This window comes from Scatophagus argus, chromosome 22 (assembly GCF_020382885.2).
Source record: "Scatophagus argus isolate fScaArg1 chromosome 22, fScaArg1.pri, whole genome shotgun sequence".
Classification (NCBI taxonomy): domain Eukaryota; kingdom Metazoa; phylum Chordata; class Actinopteri; family Scatophagidae; genus Scatophagus; species Scatophagus argus.
Window position 1 is genome coordinate 13,593,505 of NC_058514.1, and position 23,449 is coordinate 13,616,953.

Below are 23,449 nucleotides of genomic sequence, written 5' to 3' on the forward strand. Positions count from 1 at the left end.
ATTTAGGAGAGAAAAGTGGAACTTGTCATCTGATATTGTATGATATTTTGACTCAGATGTAGTAACGGGGGAAAGTGACGTACCAAACCTGCTGACAGTGTTGATGGCCTCTATAACAGGAGTGAAGTTCTCATTGTCTTCCAGGCTGATCTGTGGAAAGGAACATGAGCTTCAAGAACATTCTTTACACACACTTTTATTTGAATCACTGTACTTTGGAGTATTTGAGGAGGGGCTGTCCTTTGACTGATCTGAGGACAGTCCCTCTGAGACTGATCTCTGACTGTGGGGCACAAATCAAAAGGTCGACCTACTTCAAAGAGCACAGCCAAGGCAGCGATCCTCCCTCCTTCTCTAATAGCATCATCCAGACTTTGGAAGTCGTCTGGATCATAACAGTAGATTTGCATCTGAATAACAATAAACGGGAAGGTCAGCTGAGTGAAAGGCAAATGTGCTGATGGACAGACGAAGTGACGCCTTGTATCTCTGTACCTCCAGTGGGTATTTCATCCCATTCAGGCTGTGTTCAGACCCTTCTGACGATGCATTGCAGCGCCCCCAGTGGAAGGTGATTCTGCCAACATGGAACCTGGAGCTCAACCCTCCTCCACTCACAAAGAATTCCCCTTCCACACTGAGGGCCACTAAAACACACACACACATGCATGTTTAACCTTTATTCAGACCATACTGTTCAGATCAAAAATAATACTCTTTATCACTGAATGCTAAACTAATATAACTGCAATAATATATCAGAGTCAAAACAGCAGGGTTAATCATGTACATTTAAAGGCTGTGCAGCTGTGACAGTTGCAGCTTGGCTACCAGACTCCACAGCTTTGCACAAATTTGAATCTTTTGGCTCTAAACAACTACCAAGATGGTGTTATTAACCACAGTGAAAAGGACGCAGCAACTTAAATGAGTCGATGTGATGCATTACATGTGGATATTCTGGTCTTTCAGCTATGTAATTCTGTATAACATGTGTCATCTTCATAGTTAGTAACACAAACAATACTTACCCTCTCTGTCTCTCAATACTAATAATAACATTTTTTTTTGCCTACTTGAAGGCAACCAACAATAGCTATCAACATAACATTATTACCATATAAAGGCCATAGGCAAGCCATATAAAGAAAAGCCTGATGGCAAAGAGTTGCTTATTTACGCATTCAGCAGCTACAGGATAACATCAGAATAACTCATGTTTCTGCTCACCCGATGAGTGTGGGTTCAGTACTCACACTTTTTAGCTCTGTTTTGTTCCCCACCTACTCCTGAGGGAAATATTTAGCTCTTTAGCTCTACCATGTACACCAGCTAGTTGCTAACTTTGTCTGTCTGTCATTGAGTCCTGATTGAGACTGAGCCCAAAGAGTATAGCTGTAGACTACAAAATCAAAACACTCCATAGAGGAGAGGGAAACTGTTTTAGTGACTACTGTCTGTGATAAGTCCACAAGTGACCCTTTTCATTTTAATGTACACTCCATGACGATCATTCCAATGTTAAAGCAGACAAAAAAATCATCCAACTCAAGACAGAACATTCAGTTTAGTGACTGTGCAGGCCATATATTTCTCTCATGACAGCTATGCATCTTTCTATCTGTTTTAATATGCAATTTCCTCCCTGACACCATGAAGAAAAAAAAGATTAATTTCAAGAACATTAACATATAGAGGGCACATGCGCACGCACGCACACACACACACACACACACAGCCCAGCCTGTATTGGAAAGATGGTGATGATAGTTCAGCTTTCATTTGTTTATCAGACCAGACGTCACTCCTCATGTTTTCTTTCCTCTCAGTTTCTCTTCACATCATCCTCATTTGTCTCCCCTGCTCTTTCTATATATATATATATATATACATTCTTTCCTCTTGCTCTTTTGTTGCTGCTTTTCTGTTGCTCATTTTCATCTCTGACTCGTCATATCGATCTTATTTCTTTCTCCACATGATCTCTCAGTTTTGCTGTCCCTCTGGCTTCCCTCTCTCTCAATTACTCGCTCCTACCCTTTCACTGCTTCTGTCTCTCATTAGCCTCTAGTTTGCAAATCAGTTTCTTGCTGCATGTGAATGTTCTTTCCACATATAGGAGTTAAGATGCCATGCTTTACAGCAAGAAAAAAAGAATATGCTTGGGTTTTGATTATAGCTAAATTATACTTGGGATTCCTATAGAGTGACAAGATGTATTTCCAGGCTCAGCAGGAGAGGAGTGAAAGAAGAAGAACGTACCAGTCTTCCCGTTGTTGTGGATAGTGCTGGATTCTGCTGTCAGTCTGTCCCAGCCTTCGAGCTGCAGGTTCTGGTACTGCAGTCTGACTTGGGTAAATGTCTCATCGATGTCCATTGGAGACTGTCTGGCGCTGTTACAGGATGGGTACCTCTTACCCCAGCTGCGCTGGTTCAGAGTCCCTGTATGCGAGAAAGCTGCGCTTAAATAAAGAAACAAAAATGTTCAAGGATGTCTGATCTAAAACTGCCAAACTTTCTGGAAGCTCATTGGAAAATCTTTTTCATCTGCTGTCACTGTTAAATCTAAAAGCTCTTCTGCATTGGCGCTGTTAAAACAACAGCCTGTTTCTGACCAACTACCCAAGTGTCCCCAAATGACTTAAATGCAGTCATGATTAATGGTATAGTAGTGAAACATTACTGGTTAGCCTGAGGTCACACTTTACCCAAGTACTGTGTGTGTGTGTATGTGCACTTGTTAATGCATGCTTGCATTTCTCTGTATTTTATTATTTTGAGGTGGCACACAGCATGTATTCAGTTTAAACTTAATGATGTGGTGTGGGTGTCTGTGGGTGTGTATTTGTGTTTTTTAACAAGGCTTTCCACATGAATAATGTAAAATCCTGTATGAAGAGCAACAGAACAGGACGAGCCAAACATGGAACGCCCAATCAAAAATAGCAAAGAAGTAAAGTGACATTCTTCTATTTCAGTGCTCATACAATTTTTTTTATTTATGAGCGCATGTCTGCATTTACAATTCAGCCACGTCTGAATGTCACACAATCTGCATTTACATTTACATCATCTGACGTGATGTGTGTATGCTTTTATTTATTCTTTTGAAAATATATACCGTATCTTCACATTTATTTACATGCAGTGTGTGTGTGTGCTTGTGTGTGTAAAATATTAATATGCATGTCCAAGTTACCTCCGTGCATGCTGGACTGCTGCACATACTTGTGTGCAAGCATGAGCAGCTCCTCTTTGTATGAGTCCGTGTGTTAATTTACTGCACATGCATTCACCCGCTATTAACATTCAGTCGTTTCCGCCAGGCACAGTCAGGGAAGTCTCCGGGTCTTAACTGCATTTATTATGCTGACTAATATTTCTGAGTCCAAATCACAGTAGAGGAGACCAGAAATTTGTAATACATTACAAATAATGTAATGTATGAACGTAAAGAAAGATCTTCTGTTCATATCTACCTTATCTGTGCAGAGCAAAGACTTTCTGGATAATGTAGAGTGTGTGTGTGTGACAGAGAGCATGTGTTACAGTACTCAATAAAGACAATGGGTCTAAAGAGGTCAGAGCAGATGGTTTAACTGTAACTGGTCACACATGACTTAACAGGTAGGCTGTGTAATATATAAATGCTTGGGTCATCCTGCTATTTGATTTATTTTGTATTTGCAGCTTCATAGCATAACAGATGCTTTTGAGTTTTCTAGCCAAATGCGAACTACTGTCATTTGGGAAAGTGTGATTGTACATTACAATACAGAACTAACTGAAACTGAAATGATTTTTAAACAATAATAATGTATCCGTCAGCCCCAAATATCAGTTGTCAGACACACACACACACACAATCTGTCAGTGAGACCTCTAAAACCACTTCAAAACAAAGCTGACATTTTATTGGCAATACACCCAGTAAAGTTGACTAAATGTGACAATGAAAGGTCAAAACAGAATTGGGGTGTGTTTTGTGTTTTTAGCATCATTTAAGTTTTACATCTGATCACTGTAGAGCTGTACGAACAGCTCGGCTCCACACTTCCATCATGAGATACATTTAGTATAAAAGTACTGAAACTGTACACGTGTGTGCTAAAGAAATGACAAAGGGGCAGCCAGTGTGTCAATGACCACGTGTGGCCCCTGCAACTGCATCCATCAGCAACACAACACACAGGGGCAAACACATACACCGAGTTACTCTTCTGACATAACGCTACCATGGCAACAAGAAGCCGACAGGTTGGGAAAAGGAAAAATATCCCTGGAGCTCAACTTTCCTGCCTTCACTTAAATCCATAAACACGGGCATGCAAGCACACACGCTCGCACTCACAGCTCACACAATTTTAGATGATTAAATATGGAAATTACATTTCCTATCTCTGAGTTCCATTTGCTTTTTCTTAGTAGTTCCTGAATAAAGTCTGCCAATGCTGCCACTGTACCTATTGTAGTTAAATTCATACAGGCTTTTAAAGCAGTCTGCAATTTTGGGACATAATTATAATCAGTATTGTACTATATTTTTGCCCATGTCTTTTGTCTTTTCTCCCTGTTTCTCCATCTGCCACCCCTGCATCTAAATGTCGAAGTAACTTTAAACAAACACAACAGACACTATTCCAAATAACAAAATACAAGTTCCACAGGAAGATTAAGATAAACCAAAATGACATTATGATTTGTGTGAACATTTCATTCATTTTAATTGGCGGGCTAAAGCGGTAATACCACCAGAGTAAAATGTCTGGAAACTTTGCAGACTCTGTGGTCTGCAGCAGCTCAAAGAGCAGTCAGCTGTTAAAGTGGTCAAGGCAGAAACCATTTACACCTGATGTGGCTGCTGCTGCTCTTATTTTTTTTTTTTTTACCCCGACACCCTGATCATTTCAGCTCACCCCTCATTCTCGAGGGAGGAGAGGTGAGATGAGAGAGGAGCAGAGGACACAAAGGTAAGAGTGCAAAGAGGAGCAGAGAGGTTGTGATAAAGAAAACACTGAGGAAGAGATACGACAAGAAAATGGATGAGACAAAAAAGAATAGGAGCAGGGACAGGACAAAGGAAGAAAAAGAGGACAGAAAGGAGAGAAAAGGAGGAGAGTCAAAATGTTTTCTGCATACACACACAAACTGATGCACTGCACAGATTTGTGTTTGATGCTGTTTGCCTGCCTACGCTTACACCAATTAAGCTCCTTTGGAGGGCACAAACACACAAACACACACACACACAAGAGTTGATTTCACCCTCTGTGGAAAGGTTCTGCACTGCTGAGCGAGCTAACTGTTCAGAAAATATGCAGGATTATTAAATTGAATAATGTAGGGCATGACTTTTTTTGGGGGGGGAGACTGTCTGCTCCTGTTTGCATCACTGCTGGCAAAAATAGCTGAATATGTATCAAATATTAAAAGCAGAAAACGGCTGCTGGTTTAGTTTAACCCACAGTGGTGCTTTTGAAAGTGCATCAATGTCTGGCTGGCAGGATAAACCACATGTTGTTGAGTAGTTTAACCTCATCTTATGCATCAAGGCCCCAGGCTAAATTATAAAAGGCTTGCCTTTCCACTAATCTGCTGATCAGTTAATCAACATAATGTTACAGCATTAATTAGCTTGCATCTGTCATGCAGACCTTATGACACTATATGCTCATATACTGGTAGTTGCTGTAGCCTACTTTGTGGCTAGGGTTGGCCCCCTTTTCAGGTCCAATAAACCAGTCTTTGCTGTTTAAAGTAAAATTCATCGCTAGCAATGAGCCAGTGTGGGAAAGTCACCAGAGACTCTAGACTGCAAAATAGAGAGAGATTTATCTGACAGTGACAGGCTTCATCAGCATTGTGTAACGGACATTCATTTATATGGAAAAGTCCCGCTTTCCAAGTTTAATTTACTGTAATCACAAATAAAGAAGTCTCCAGGAGCCTCAATAATAAACCTTTTTCAGAGGAGACATGTTGACACATCATGGCGGGAAAAGCACTGGTGTTATTAAAAATCTTAATAAAAGCTTCAGTTGTCCCACACACAGGACTCTGGTGTTGTGAGTGGCTCAGTATTGTACTATTATAAGCACCAGAGTGAGTGCAGCCATTGTTACAGTCATTAGCAACACCTAAGCAAACTATGCTTTTCTTGCTACGATAAGGCAAAATGTCCGCTGTGAGTAAGGCCTTTTGTGAGCCACCAATCTCATTTGTGTGACTTTCGAACCAAAAACTTCAACACAGGGTCACGTGACCAACAGTGACAGCTGAAGGTGTCAGTAGGCAACTTTTCTGCATCCAGGCTTGTTAAGTTTGGCTTCTCATACTGTAAGAGCCGAATTTTAAAACACTGACAGTAGCCAATTTCTCTGTAAAATTAACAAAAAATTAAAACTAACTTTCAAATAAAAGTGGGAGGACAACAGGAGACCACAGGGCTGATACATCAATTTTTAGAAAAAAAAAATAGTACAGTTTGTTGTTTAGCACAAAAAACAAGTCTCCCTAACCTCACAAACCTCTTTCAGTAGTGGATTTACCACTAGAGAGCGACTTATGTTATGTCTTAGCTGGTGTCTTGTGTTTCAATCACTTTCTCTGTTTAGAGTAACACTCTGATTATAACACAGCAGAGGTCTGAGCAGAGAAACACAAATTATTCCACTGTGTGAGAGGAGACTACAGCCATTTTTATTCTGCAGAATCAATGTCTATGAATGCATTCATGGATGCACGCACACACACACTGATAGACTGACATAAAGGAGTGAGCCTGAGGCTGACAAGATCTAAGCTACAAAATGAATCTATTATGAATGGCATGACACACACACACACATACACACACACACACACACACACACACACACACACACACCACTCATCTCTCAAGATGTGAGATCTACAATGTTAATGATGGATTGTCACACACATCAGCAGCCAGCGTATCTGACAATCAGGCCTGTCAGATTATTCAAAAAGAAATAAAGGGTATGAATCAGAGTCCCCGTATGCTCCTCATGTGATCTCTTCTCCGTCTAGACAGGTGAATATGAAAAGGTTTCTGAAGCGAGAGACAACCGAGGAGAAGACTCTCTGCAAGGAGTCACTTAGTTAAATATTAAATAATGGCAGACTGACTCTCTGAACTGATTTAATGTTTATCTGAACATATACGGTGAAGGTGAAAGCTTAAACTGGGCACCTCTGGCTCCGCCCGCCAAGGTTTACCTCAATCAATTATGTATCTCCTACATAAGAGCAACTGTTTGTGTACTAAACAAAAAATAAATGCAACACTTGTTTTTCACAAGTTAGATTTAAAAATCTAAGACTTTTATTTTTTAAGCACAACTAAGACTTATTTTAGTGAGCACTTCTCCTTTGCCTGTTGCTAACAGGTGTGTACCAAGATGCTGACTGAACAACATAGTTGGTGTCCTTTGGACTGGTCACAATAATCATATGTTTTGGATACTGAAGCCATCCACACAGCTACCTCTCCTGGCTGTGTGAACTCACTAATCCAGCACAGGAAAATGGTGCAAGGAGCAAGGAAAGAATAAGGGAGACAGAGGACGTGTGTTTTGTGAACAGAGGAACACACATACACACCTCTGCATCATTACCTCACGTCTCCCACAAGGCTCGAGGAGCAGCCACAGAGACTGAGCAACAACTAGAGCAGAAGAAGAAGCCAGCCTAAAGTATTTGGTGACTAAGAGAACAGTTGAGAACACAGTGGGTGGTGAGCACACACATATAAATACAGAAAAAGAGACCACAGACATGTGAAACGAGAGGGGGAAAAACAGAACTGAACATCTACCTGGTTGAGGGACTCTTGGAAAATTGGGATCAAACATTCAGTGTTTTCCTCCAATCATAGAGTGAAAGCCTCTATAAAAGCTTTAAGACCCTCATGGGACTAAAGTCCTCAAGTGGAGATTGTGATAATAGAAAACATCAAAGACAAGCTAATGCATACTTACAAGGGCTGAGCAGGGATCAATTCTACAATAATAAAACCGACTGCAGGATGCAGACTGGCTGATATCTGGCTTTCAATTGACTAAAATGATGTTGTGGGACAGTATACTGGTCATTTGGGACAGGCTGATTATCAGTACGATATTCAGTGTTTTTTTCTGTCTGACTGCCGATAAAATACATGAATTTTAAAATGTGCTGCTTTGGCTCTGATGCAGCCACCTCCCTCTGTCTATAGTCAGATCTCTGTGGTCTCACCCTGTACCCCACCTACAAGACTGATCTGATAGCAGGTAATAGCCTATCAAAACTGAATACTCTGCAAAGTAACTAATGACTTAATTCATCAAATAAAAGTGGTGGAGCAAAAAGTGCAAAATATGCTTCCACAATGTGGTGGAGTAGAAGTATAGATTTGCAGAAAGCTGTAATGCTGAAGCTGAAGTACCACAAAAATGTACTTGAATAAGCCTCAATACTTCACATTTACATTCCTCTGCAGTTTATTCTAAATTATAATACTAAGATTTCATTTTTTACTGAAAATGTATATTGATTCCAAATATTCACATCACAGCTTTTTTTTTATTCCCTTTCTCCATGATCGTGGTGTTTCTGAGCTTGTGTGATTGTCAAACGGATGGTACTGCGTCATTGTTGGATATCTTTGCATGGGCACTCACACAGCATCAGCACAATGGTCACACTGAAATGAATGGCTGTATTTTGGGGTGGGGGGATTTGTGTCTGTTTGTTTTCCCACACAGTGTTAATGTTGATCTAGACTTCTCATGGAAAAATGGCAGCTATAACATTTTGAAAATTATTCTCTTGATTCTTTTATCTTCCCTTATTTCACTGGTGACAGGCACACTTCATGCTGACATGCCAGGAAATGAATGAATGAAATAAGAATGTAAACTCATCAGCAATATAATGAACGATTAGCATTTTAACGTTGCTGTCATTAAAGTAAACGCATAAAGAACTCTTCTGGGGTTTGGTCTCATGGAGGTGCCGCACTGCTTCTCAAGCTGCCTGTGCCTAGACATGATTCCGCTGTACTAATGAAGGACAGATACATGACGTTTTCTTGGAAACTACTGTGGCATTTAACCAAGAGTGTGATCTGATTCTAAATGTAAACATATGCATGCATTTGGTGTCTGCCAAAGTCCACTTCCCTTTCCAATCAGATAATTAAAGAATAGACAGATAAAGAAATGTTTTAAGAACAGAATTTTATGAGTTTATGTGCATTTATTCTTTAAATCTGTATGAGAGTGTGAATGTTCCCCAGACAAAGCACCAGGGGAGCAGTGAAACCTGCACTGCTCCTGGGGGACAGAACAGACAGAGAAACCGAGAGACAGACAGACACTTGAGAGGACGAGGAAGCAGAGACACAGACAAAAAAAAAAAAGAAAAAGAAAAAAAGACAACACATAAAAAGTAATGGATTCAATTCACTCTGATTGCCTCTTAATGCCACAGCTTTAAGGACAAGAACAATTAACTTTTGTCTTGTCTAACTGCATGCAGAATCTAATATAATATTTCATTATATATTCTGAGGGTTAATACTGATGTTGTTCTGTAAGTAATTCCTTGGAAATGGCTTTTAATGCTGCTTAATATGAAGAGCAGAACAGTATCACCACAGTATTCCTTTAAGGACCTCCTGTACAGTTTGGAAAATGTATTGCATCCCATTGCATTTGCTTGAAAGAGGAAACTCTGGGTTATCAGAGCGCACTATTACACATAAACACATCCACACATACACACATAACAGATGGGGCCCTGGGGGTGTCCTCCAGGCAGAAGGATCCCAGGGACCCCCTGGAGACAAAGTGGAGAGGAATGATGAGGATGACACGGAGGAGCACGGATTCTTTCATGCACAAACATGCACAGTGCATCTGCAGGTTTAACAGTAATATTTTAAAATACCTTTTTAAGAAGCTACCCAGATTTAAATTTAGACTGAGTTAAACACCAAAATAAAGAAAACAAACTCAAACTCAACTTAATTTTATAAATGAGGAGAGCAGCAAAATATAAGTTCTGCTTTGACTAGGGATTATCAACAGGTATAAACATTATGACAGAACGATGGCTTAAAATCTGAATCAAAAGCAACTCAACAAAACAAACGTACTCGAAAAGCTTCAAATTTAGATGATCTAAGTCCCTTTAAAGTTAAATATTTTCTTGTTCACAATGGGTGAAACGGCCGGATCACGTGAAAGGGTTTGCTTAGGCCTATGCTGAGCATTTCAGTGTCTTTCAGCTCAGTGTTTCAGTTTTTCAGCATACTACTTTATTGTTGCTGCCATAAATTTGAAGCACAGCAAGCAACTGTTTAAAAAATGCTCATATAAGCCCAGATAAACCCACGGTACAGTACCTGCCCAGCAAGCAAACAGCAGACATTAGCAGCATTAACAGCCAAAGAGCAACAGCAATGACCCTCAGAAGATGATGGAAAACACAGCTTGAAGGAAACTGAACATTTGGACTCAATGTTTGTTGTGTGGCAAGAAACACTGCAAATATATGCTGATGTTGCTCTGTGTGTAAGCAAATTCAACTTTAGAGCTTTGTGAGGTGACAACATGTCAGTGTTGAGTTATTTGAGACAGTTTGCCCTGTAACGAGTCACCAGAGAGGGTGCAGTGCAACCACTTCAGACAGGGTGTGTGCTAACACTTAGCTTAGCAGATGCAGTGGCAATCTGGCTTAAAAATAAGAGTGTAAATAACATCTTGCTGAACCAACTGGGGATTCCAGGGCTTCAGGAGACTTAAATTACAATGAATGCGCTGTTTTGATTTTTTATGTCCCCAGCTTCATCATTTGTTTAGGAGAATGCTGCAATGCTATTTTGCTCTGAAGCTCCAGAAATGTTTTGTGGACAAAGAAACTGTTGTGAGAAGATAATGACTTAAATGTACTTTTTGGGTGAACTGTTCCTTTAACAACTTGCACTACCCTCAAGTGCCCAAAAACAAGTGACAAAATGCCAATCCATTGGATTTTTTTAGTCATAGCGTGTGAGTAACTGATCTGAGTGGAGGCTGGAGGTGCTGTAAATGAATATGGACAGACATTTGGCAATGAAAAAAGAAGAGACTGGAGAAATAGTTTGCTTTTCCATCATCAGTCTGCTCCAGTGTCCACATTATATTCCTTAGAAGACATTTTAAAGGATGGGGTTGTTCATATCGTGCTCAACAGAGAAAATCCAGTGCTACCTCTGTAATCACGTTGTGTTGTTTTCTTTGTTAGGCAGTCATCACATTTTGTCAGCCCAGTGTGGATGGCAAAACTGTCTGACTTGATCAAATTCAAACCAAACTATTATAGTTTGTTTGACGTACATGCTTTGAAAAGGTGCATTGTGCTTCTGATGTTGCTTAATTTTAAACTTTCCTCTTCTGACTCCCTCTCCCTTTAAGTTGAATTCTTGTTTTTCAACTCTCCTTCTTGCTATCACTCACTCTCTAACTCTCCTACCCCCCTCTTTCTTTCTTTTATTTCTATTTCTCTTTGCACCCCCCCTCCCACCACACACACACACACTTCTGACCTCACTAAAAAGCCATGCACGGTGCCTCACAATGAAGTGCGTCTCTTTCACATGTTAATGCTTTTACTCACAGCTCAGTGCACAGCACAATGCAAGAAACAGAGCTGCTCAGAAAAACAAGATTGTACACACACTTTCTCACACACACACACACACACACACATGCACGCACGCACGCCGCAGGAATGGATACAGTTACAATGAGTCCAAATGAACTGCCACTGAGTTGCCTGCAGTCGTGATGATGAACTTCCAAACCCAATGGAAAGGAAAATTTGAAGTGTGAAGCATAAAAGAAGGAAAGAAAGAAGAAAGAAAAATATTACAAATGGAGGGGAAAAGAGAGGGTGTCTCTACTTCATTTCTATTGCAGACAGGCTTTTCATCATTCATGACTCTATCACAAAAAAAGAAAATCTATTACAAGTGTATGTGGCTGGGAACTGATTGTTAGGATTTGACAGAGAGAAAGAAAATAATCTGCAAGATGAAGACACATCTATTGATATTCACGCAGCTCTGAACGATGTGAGAGGGAACAAGGGGAATAAATTCACAGCTGTACTGCAGCGTGTGACTCACTGCATTCAAGTCCATTAAAACATGTCTCATGACTGGACTTCACATTAAAATATTATTAGAAGAAGAAGAAGAATCAACTTTATTGGCAGTATACATATATTTTACATACACATACTGAATTTGACTTCTGCATTTAACTCATCCTTAGTTGAAGACACACATGCAACACCCGGCAAATTACATGCAGTGAAACACACACAGGAGCAGTGGGCAGCATCAAGCGCCCGAGGAGCATATTGGGGGTTAAGTGCCTTGCTCAAGGGCACATCAGCTGGCTAATGAAGGGGGGGGGCATTATGCTTATTTAACCGCATGAAAAGTAGTGAATAAGTCAATGTGGTTACATTTGCTGTTGAAGTTCAACAATTTGGTTATGTTGCAATTATTTGATTCTGTTTGGGGTTTATTATTTTGCTCCTACGTATTTTATAAACATATTTAATTCATTTAATTTCCAAGAGCACAGAAGTATTGTACAGCTGTTGGGAATAAACAACTGAGACAGCATATATGGTATTTCTTGTCAATTTCATTATTGTGACTATTCATCTGGCATTAAAGCTTGATCATTCAATTGCACATTAGCCTAACATCCACACTGTATGTTTTAAAAGCTGCAGTAATTGGTATATCTCAGGTTTTGTCATGTTTTAATGAGGATTTTCAAAAAGGCATGTAAAGGACGCCTGAAAGTGCACAGGCTGATAAAAGAAGACAAAAAGAAACTAAGATGTACACTGAGAACATGCTCAGCTGCAGCTCAGACATCATTTCCTTTTGGGTGCTGAACATAGTGTCACTTTTTTGAGTGACAGAGTGAAATCAACTGTGTGTCTTCGCGTGGATGAGCTTCCATTTGAAGCAGCTGAGAGGTAGGTCTTCAAAGCACACATCCAAACACTAGGACAACAGTGCTGTCAGCTCTCTTCCCCTTACTGGCTGCTCATGTGCCATTATTGTCTTACTTGCCCACTAACAAACATTTGGTCAAATTTGTAGCCATGTTAGAGGAAGTTCAAGCTGTTTGGGCAATTAATGACCACAAAGAATAAAAATCAGCCTTACACCTGGTGTATCTACCATGATAGGGCCGCATGTACTTAAGGTATTTTGTCGGCTTCAGTATTATGAGCTTCAAATGATATGTCAATTATCACTGGCAATCCATTTGGGGCACAAGTTAATAAGTTTAATAGCTAAGTATTTAACCTACCAAAGACCTGCTGCCACCCCCCCCGACAATTAAGAAGATAATCTCTCCCACTGGGACCATTACTGTCTGTCTGTGTCCACTCTTTGTTTCTGTTGGACCACAGCTTAGCTCTGTGGGGGCTTTGTGTTGCATTAGCTGATGTCAACTGAACATATGGTCTGAGGCAGATCAAGGTTTCCTCTTGGGACATGTTAACAGATAATTTCTTCATTTCATATGATATTCAGACATCTATCAGTCTGATGGAGCTGTTTCCAGTTCTGTCTCTTTTTTGAAAGCACAGGGTTTTAGGGCTTACCAGTTAGAACTGAAAAAAAAATGTTTGTCATCTAAGAACTTAGAAAAATATATCATGCATGTACAGTAATTTACACCTAAAATCAATAAGAATTTCTGTCGTCTTTGTGGAAAACGGACCTGAGTATGACCAGTCGATATCTTCAGGGAGTTTCCTCAGGCCTCGGACCAGCGGCTCTGCTGCCACAACTACAGGAGAGAGAAAATTACAGAAAGCATATTAGTGCCATTTTGCAATTTCATAAACACACACACACATGCACACAGACAGACAGGTGAAAACCATGACCAGCTGCTGTGTGACTTAGCCACATGATGACAGCAGGCTTTTCCTGTCATTCAAGGGAGATATTTTATAGCTACACAGTCTGCCTAGAAATAGACTGACTTCATTCAGTCAGAGAAGTCTTGCGCATATTAAAGCAGAGTTTTCTGTGCAGACAATCTTGAGATAACTAAACAACAGAAACACTTACAGCCAAAGATGGCAATTACCACCTTATTCTCATCATTATCCTCATTCATCATCAGTTTGATTTTAACTGGACTTGAGCCATGTCTTCAAAGGTGGAAAATGATTGGTATGCAACACACTCAGGTGTCTGAGTAGCAGAAGCAGAACACTAACTTTTGGTCTCGCTAACAGACACACACATACACACACAGACGCAGCTATCTATTTCATGGTAGTAATTTTCACTCAGGGACAGTAGAGGATACAGTGATGTATGAAGGATTCAGTGTGTGTAACTGTGTGAGGGCTACTTGCCTAACTCATTCTTTTATTAGCTACACATTGGCTAATAGCTTTGCGTCCTTCTCTAGACATCTTCTCTTGCCCTATGACATGTAAGGACACTGAATAACACATAACACATACACACACACACACACACACACAGAGCTCCCTCTTCCTCGTGCCATTTCTACTTAAGTCTCTCTTTCTGTTTTCACTTTCTTTATATTCATATCTAACCTTGCTAACAGGAATCTCTTTGTGGAGGTCAACACACAGTTCACCTTTCATCTGCTCTTTTCCTCTCTCTGTTCCTCAAACACACACTGTCTGGGCTCAGGTGGTTGATAAGCAACTAGGTTATTTTTGTAGGAAAGCGGTGCAAGTTGGCTTTCATAACAAGACCAGTGGGTGCATGTAAAAAAATAAATAAATAAAATAAAATACGTGTATCACTGCTGCTCATGGTTCTGAAACAGAGCGGTGGAGATGACACGACTTGTCACTTTGGTTGCCTGCTTGCTTTTCGGCTAATGCACAGTAAGGCATTCTGGCTGTTTAGTGCAAATAAACACAAATGATCCTGTGAACCCTGCAAAGATTTCATTCCCATTCAGGTGATATGTACATGTAAAAACATACATCTTAGGTTTCAAACAAAAACTTACAGGGACATTGTAAATCACTCAATCCGATGTCATTTTTTATGTAATCAAATCTTAACCACAGGTACTTAGGAAACCTCTTGCTGAGTTACCCTACCTCTGTATAGAGAGGAGGAGGTAGCAGCAGGGGTCACATGCAATACAGACTGACTGACACAGCAACAACATGAATCAATAAAAATTAAGGGCAATAAAAAAATGCTGTTACTATCTTTTCATTACACCCCCCCCCCCCCAGAAAATCAAAGCCCTATGTTGAGTAACATTTAGGTCATGGGCAACAACCACCATCTCTACTACATTAGGTCTACCCATGTGGCACAGAGGAACACGGTGTAATTCTATTATTTAATGTGCACAGCAGACATAAAACACTGGGTACGTTAGTGCACATGAGCGTGTGCATTTGTTCATACAGTGTTATCAACCTACATGTTCCTGAAGACATGCAGTGAATTTACTTTGACAACAAAATCCCTCTGTAAAATCTTCAGCATCAATGAATATTCATCAAATCCTGATAGCGATGCAGCCACAGGGGGATTTAATGTTGTACCTCATACTTGTTGAACTCGTTTTTGCTTCTTTCTCATTATTTCCCCCCCACAGAGACCGCTGCTAAAAGCAAAAACATTTTTTTTTCTACTTTTGGAGGTTACAGGGAGCTCTCTGCTGACTAACTGCACGAAGAGCTAAAAACAGATTACCTATGGATTAAAAAGGTCTTTAACAGTCTGAGCACTGACTCTTTGGGCTTTGGGCCTCAAAATAATTTATATTGACATTTAATTTCAGCTTTCTTTGTGATGTCTTTTCACCATGGGATGAAGTTGATTACTGATCTCAGGATTGTACTGGAACGTGTAAGTACAAAAAGATAAAGAGATTATCAGAGTCCTATAACCTGCCCTACTGTACTGAGAGGAATGACAAATATTAGACCCGTATATTATAAAGTGAAGACTGTGATGGACTGAGCAGACTGACGTGAGCACACGCATCTTCATATCACATTTCAAGTCTGTGAAAAATAAGTGGATGGTGAAAAGAGAGAAGAACTAAAGACTGTAAAAGAAAGATGGAAGAAAGAGTGACAAGAGAGAAAAACAACAAATGTAATAGGAGACGAAAACAGGAACACTTGAAGACACACCAAGAGAGATGAAAATTACAAGCAAATGTCCAAACGACACCTCAATAAAGTTGGAAGTTCCTTCGCAGAGCGTTGAATGTGTGAGACTACACTGTCATTCAGACTGCTATCCACTGTAGAACTTGAGTGCATTTGATGATTACATTCATGTTTTCACACAGGAGGAAAGACTGACAAGGGAAATGAATGAAAGAAAGCAGAAGGGGAAAATAGTGAAGAATGGAGTTGACTGTGGGGTTGTAGCATCAATAATGGCTTCATTAACATCACACTGTGAGGGGTTTTAATCTAATTTGCCTTCGGCACAGCACACACACACACAAATGCATCCTAAGGATCACTTGTTCTTTCACATTTTTGAATGCATTTGGAAAATTGTATGACTGAAACTCATGAGAACTGCATCATCAAAGTGGAAATGCACATAAAATACATCTGAAACTGATTGATGGACAAAAATATTAAACATGTTTCAAATACATAATAAATGTATGCCTAAAAATACATTTTTACTGGTCACTGTAGCCACACTCGACTTGGCCTGAGTCTAAATTTACAAAACTGAAAGCAGAAAAACAGACGGGATGACTTTGACATCAGTCAGCCTTTATTCAGGTCAGTCAGCTAAGGCATCCTGATGTGACTATTAAGTAAAAGTTTCTTTGAATCATCCACTTAAAGCTGCACTAACGGGAACAAGCTGGCCAAGTCATTTGTCCTACAGTGATGGATTACACCTCTTAGCCCACTACTGAGTCTGCAGCTTGATTCAATGAAGTGACACAAAGGCCAAAGTATGAGAATAAGCAAGTAGTCAAACTTGTCTTACATTTTATATTCATCATTTAAATATTATTTTATGATGCTCTGACCTGAAGAAAAGAATATTAAACACAGAATATGAAAATCTCTGAGATCAAATATCTTTCTTTGAAGGAACAACGTTTAAAAATACGTCCAGAATACAAAGGTAGCTCCAATAATATAGAAGGCAACATATCACCAAAGTAACTGCTGCTCACTATACTGTTTGCTGCAGTTCGCTTTGGCTGCGGTTATACCTACCATTAGCTCAGTTAGCTGTGCAGCTACACCAGACTGGGACTGGAAACAGCCTCCAAACAGCCTCCTCCTTGGCGGAGGCCAATTTGACAATAGAAGATACAGTATGGAGATGATTTACAGAGGCTTAGACGAGGACTACGACTCCGGGGAAGGGAATATACGACAGGTGAAGACAGGAGAGAGCAAAGTGGTAGAGGAGTTGGGTCTCTGCTGCTGCCGAATAACAGCATGTTGAGAGTATTTTCACATCTTACTTGGTGAATTGAGGATTTATTTCAACCAAACCACAGGTGATTGTCCAAAGGCAAACCCAGATGGTTAAAATTCTAGTCACATCTTACAAATTGCACCTATAATAGTAGGCTATTGTGCACAAGTAAATGATCATTCCTGCCATTTTTGAACATTTATGTAGCTTTTATGTAGCCAATGGAAAAGACAAGCCGGTGTTCAGCTTTAAGAGCACAGCGGACAGTGATGGGACTTCATTGCCGCAGGCCGGCCATGCATGAAGCTCACAGCTGAATCACTGTATTATTCCACCCATCTGCGCTCTATCTGTTTGATCAGATTTTCCAGCAGGCTCCAGAGACCTGACATTAAAGGTTTAGGTGACTGAGATAGCATTTTCATGGATGGTGTGTTAGTCATATAAGGAAAGGTCAATGTTACATGCAGGTTCCCAACAGTGCTCTGTTTCGGTGTCTCAAATTTGTACACCTCATTTTTGATGCCCGAATGCAGGGAAGCCCAAGTGAAAACTAATGGAGCAAAAGACTGATTTCCACTTATGACTTGTTGTAAAAGTATGTTTCAGTCCAATGTCAACTATGTCCTGTGTACTGGCACGTGTGAGTAGGACATCTCCATGACTGTCAGTGTGACTAATGTGCAGAATAATGAAGTGAAATGAAAAGCCAAATGAGGAAGTGTGTCAGCCAGACACCTGAGACTCCTCTCACACTAAACTATCAGTCAGTGAGGATCGCTGACTACAGGTTACCACTCCTAAACATTTAGTATATAATCAAAACGCGTTGAGGCAATGCAGGAGTGAAGGTCATTAGCTCTCACTTGTCAATCAGGTGAAAGTTAACATTCCTCTCATGGCCAAGGACTTTGATCTGATCTTTTGAGCATGTTCATTACATTGCTGTCAATTAAATGAGCACAGCCACTGACTGGTCGATAGACTTGGTCCAGGCAAGTGTTGATCATCGAGACTTGGACAGTTTCACCTTAAAAATCCCTGTTTCTCTGACGTTCATTGGCGCACAAAAGACATCAAGAAGGACCAAAGGATGAGCTGCCACTAACGTTAGCTCATCATGTGTCCAATGGCTAAAATTCATCATTCAGTGAAAAGATATAGTTTTGTTAAAACAACCAACATCTAAAAACTGGTGGTGATGTGATGAGACAGGTAGTCAGCTAGGAACTATTTAATGGCCAGCCACCCTCTCCATAGGCACTTATGGAACTGGTACTTCAGTGTTACTGTAATGTTATCACAACGATACCGCCCTCACTCTTTACTGTTCAGTCAAATCAAACACAAAGGCAACGGCCATGAAATTACAACCATCCACTCTCAATCCCCCAACAGGCTAGTCTGCCCTCTTAGATGATCTGGCATCAATCCATCACGTTCTGCTCATTACAGGATTTTGATGTAAGAAGTTTTGAAATTTACTGTTTTGGCATATCCATTTGGCCTTGACCTTTCCACTTCTTTGGTTACTGATTTCTTATGTTTCCCAGAATACCTTTCAATGACCCAGAAGGAGGGGGCATGAACTGGTCTACTGCAGTTTGTGAACCTTATGTATGTGTTGCTAATTAAAACTCTTGTAACTGCACTGACTTCAAATCTAACACTGACCAGTTATATATTTTCTTTAACCACATGCAGCCCTAGATGACAGCTTTTTGGGATGAAGTTGCTGCAGGGAAGTGTCACAGATGCCAGTTCTATGTTATTAATGCTGGGATACATGAAGCTGTCCCAGCTGAAAACTCATGAATAGCACCGTGTTGGATTACTGGACTCCTGGGGCTGATTTAGCCCGAATCCCTGCGATGAGGGAATCTTTCATCGGCTGCATTTACACCAACAAAAACTGATTTTTAACAGTAGATGTAATTATTGTTCTGCCATTAAACGAAGCCCAGTGTTCCTCCAGGGACAGAGAGCCTGTGTGTTCAACCCACAAGAGTGAAAGAGTCTGTATGGTTCAGTGAATCAATGTTTGTAGCGAGTATGTGTCTGGTTTAGTTTGAAGGCTAATAAATAAAGCTGTGTGAGTTCGCTAAAAAATAACAGCACTTTTATCAGTTTTTCAATCAGCTTTTTCATCATCTTTCAACAAACTATGTTTGAAACACGACGTAGTGAAATATTGGTATAGGACAGCAAAATCTATTGTAGTGGGGGACAGAGTGGATGAATGCACATACATTTTGAAGCAAAAGACAAAGTGGTACAGCCTCTACACAGCATCCTCTGGGGACCATTGATACCTGTACCAAAGCTCATGGCAGTCCATCCAACAGCCATCAAGGTATTCCAATGAAAAACAGCAATGTCAGATTCATGAGGGTGACAGAGGAAAAGTCAAAAGATTACCAAATTCAGTAGGATTCAACCTTTGGGAGGCACATGGTTCCCAAAGGGAACCGACCATCATCTAAAACCAAACTGTGACATCACAGTTCAGTCACACTTGGCAACATGGAAATTTATTTAAAAGAATTAAATTTTCAGTCTGCCAATATTCCATTGGCATGGGACTGAATAGACAGATACTGAGTGAGTAGATAATGACAGAATTTTTATTTAATTTTTTTGTGTCAACTATTCATTGAGACAAGCTAAAGCATATGAATGAAGCACTCTATCAACACGAGTGCCATTCCTATAGTAAAATACAAATTCAACTCAATACTGTTAAAAATCGTTTGCAAAGTGAAAGGATGAACTGAAACAGCCATAACTGATTATTGATGGGTACACGACATCCATGTCACATAAAACGTGACACCTGTTGACCTCAGTGTCACAAGTGCGCACACACACACACATATCACATATATACAGGCACATACCTCCAGGGGCCAGACTATAACTTATATAGCATTCAGCTGTGTTGAGTGTCAGCTGGTTAAATTAGTACGCCTGACTTGTCTCTCATTCACTGTCTCACTGTTTCTGTCACCTCATCTTTTCTCTGTCAGACTCGATCTGATCTGCTGCAGGTTATGTTAGAAACTATGCACATTACCGTTAACAAGATGGCTAGATACAAACAAAACACGAGAGAGAGGGGAATTCTAACTTGTTCCCTGGGTAGTTAACATTTTAATTTAAATGATTATAAGACAGACATCTAATTTGATGCTGTCTATTTGATGGCTGGGACAATATCCACCATTTAATTATCCATTTAATTAAATAAGAACTATTTAATTACCCGTAAAGAAGATGAATATTTTATGTTTATTAGATAAGTACTAACAATTGCTGGTTCTCTTCCCATTGTTACCCAAAAGTAATATACAAATATATAACGAAATATACACTATATAGGGAAAAGTATTGGAACACCTGACCATTACATCAGCAGGACTTTTAATGACACTGCAGTCTAAACACAAAGCTATAACAGCTTCCACTCTTCTAGAAAGGCTTTTAGAGTGTTTCTGTGGGAATTTTTGCCCTTTCATGTAGTAGAGCAATAGTGAGGACAGGCACTGATGGCAGACAAAAGGGCCAATCTCCGTTCCAGTTCATTCCAAAGGTGTGTCATGGGGTTTAGGTCAGGGCTCTGTGAGGACCAGTCAAGTTCTTCTACACCAAACTCATCCAATCATGTCTTCATGGACTTTGCTTTGTGCACTGGGGCACAGTCATGCTGGGCCTTCAACAAACTGTTTTGGTATGCTGAAGCATTGAGATTTCCCTTCATGCAAGTAAGCGGGCAAGCCCAACCCCTGAAAAACAGACCCATACCACACATGAATTCAAAAATAAAGAGGTATATACTATAAACTTTTGTCTATATAGTGTAGGAATGTTGTCTGATACAGCTTTATAAAATCACAAATTCATCTGCGTGATCCAAGGCATTTTGGGGCCCTTTACAGTCCATTTCTACCATTCTAGTAATGCTGAAGCATGGGAGACGTCTCCTATTCATCTCCTCTGTCCAGCTGGATGAACGAAGCCTCACAGTGAAGTCCAGCAGCACAGGTTATGACCTAAGGAGATTAGACTCGATATTAAACAGAGGATATTGTTTCTGAGAGCTAAACAAACCGCACATTGTTCCACAGGGACTCGACAGCATTAAAGCTGCAATATAAAACCTTATCAGACAAGTCTATCACAGGGATCTGTGTGTGTCCGTGTGTGTAATGGAGTGTGTGCAGTGCCCTGAACTCCAGTTGTTCTGGTGGGTACAAGGGAGTCAGTCTTGAGGTGACCGTGAGAATTCGGGGTCCTGTGTTGGAGGTGGTAATACAGTTGAACAGCTGGTGAGTTAAAACACCCGCACATGCACAGACACACACACACACACACACACACACACACACACACACACACACACATATACAGTGTCAGGTAACAGCCCACTCTGTCTAGTCAGATGGGGTATCACGAATTCCTTTGCAGCCCTTTGGCTCCACAAAAGTCTAATAAAACTGTTATTTAAAACTCTGCTCAGCTTTAACCAAAAACACATTGCTGACAGTTGAAAAGTGATGGCTGTCTGTAGTGACAAAAGGTCTAGTATATTTCAGGGTAATGGACTGGAGTCATCTTACTTTAACATTATTCAGAGGTAGAGCTGTGGACAGCTACAGAGGGACCTACTCCTCAACTGGATTGGTATATTGGTGTGACATTTAATAAGTCAGAAGCATTTCTGATCATTTGCAACCAATTAAACTCCAGTATACCAATGGTGAAAAAAAAACCAGCCCACAGTCCTCCTAACTCACAGAGCACTGCAGACAAACAAATTCATAACAGAATAATGTTCACATTGGCAGCATGAGTCAGCAAGTGATGCAAGTGCAGGTGCTCTGGATTTGGTTTGTAAGCATAGCAAAATTAAAGTGCTTCATTTGAACTTCACTCTTTAATCCATGCTGAGAATGAAATGAGGCTGTGTAGATTCTGTCCAAACCTTCCCACCATGACACACACCTCCCTCCATGGATGCAAACAAATAAAAGACAATGTGCAAAATATACAGGGAAAGCTGTGATGCTGGATTTATGTTTTCATATTCTATGCAGTGGAGCAGAAGTAATGGAAATAGTCAAGTAAACTACAAGTACCTAAAATTGTACAGTACTTGAGTAAATGGTACTTAGATACTTTCCATCACTAGTTATTCTAACTGTTGACAATAAGATTTTCATTTTTACATCAGCAAATGTACATTAGCTCCAAACACTGGTCACCGGTCTCCTTGGTTACTAATGATCAGTGTCGGCCCTGAAAAAGAACCTAATGTACAATCCCTAATTCAGTTGTCAAACACCTAAACTTCAGTTACTCTGCAATGACTATACTAATAATAATGCCTACTTTGGGCTGTATTTATCAATGATGGTAATTCTTCTGGCTATGAATTAATTAATTAATTAATTAGTCATTCAACTTATCACAACATATATGTTTTGAGAAACTGTAATCAAAGTATATTTGGCATGTTTGCTTGATACATGGTTTGATGATTTAATATAGCTGTCACTCTGTTTTTTTTTTAAATCAAAGGATTACAAATGTTATTGCTGTGTACATGTGTTTAAATGCAAATTACTTCTGAATTATCGATTCCTGATCAGTGGGCTTCTCTTTAAGTTTGTTAAGCCAGTAAAACTGTGGTTGTTCTTCATTTGGCTGTTACATCTGCATTTTATTTATTTTGAGTAGTCCAGTTACAAACTTAACACAAATGCGGGGTGTTAAGGGGAAGGCTAAACATGTCCCCCGCCCCCCCACATTTTGCCATGGAGACATTTTTGATGAGCATGCAGGGGAATGACCTCAAATCCTAGTTTTGGGATAAAGAAAAACAAACCAGGCAGGCAGGACATGACTTATCAAGAGGCTATGAATAAATAAATTCATTAAAAC

At 40.0% G+C, this 23,449-nt stretch overlaps 1 protein-coding gene across 4 annotated transcripts in view; it reads right to left on the reverse strand.

The window, feature by feature from the left end:
* Positions 1-23,449, reverse strand: part of LOC124054059 (receptor-type tyrosine-protein phosphatase zeta-like) — a 63,335-nt gene that overhangs the window by 21,145 nt on the left and 18,741 nt on the right. For all 4 annotated transcript variants that reach the window (XM_046379717.1, XM_046379719.1, XM_046379720.1 and 1 more), the window contains 5 exons: positions 13,803-13,871; positions 2,263-2,442; positions 496-647; positions 315-410; positions 84-150 (listed from right to left, as the gene is read on the reverse strand). In XM_046379717.1, coding sequence (XP_046235673.1) covers positions 84-150; positions 315-410; positions 496-647; positions 2,263-2,442; positions 13,803-13,871 — 564 coding nt within the window. The remainder of the gene's footprint in view (positions 1-83; positions 151-314; positions 411-495; positions 648-2,262; positions 2,443-13,802; positions 13,872-23,449) is intronic.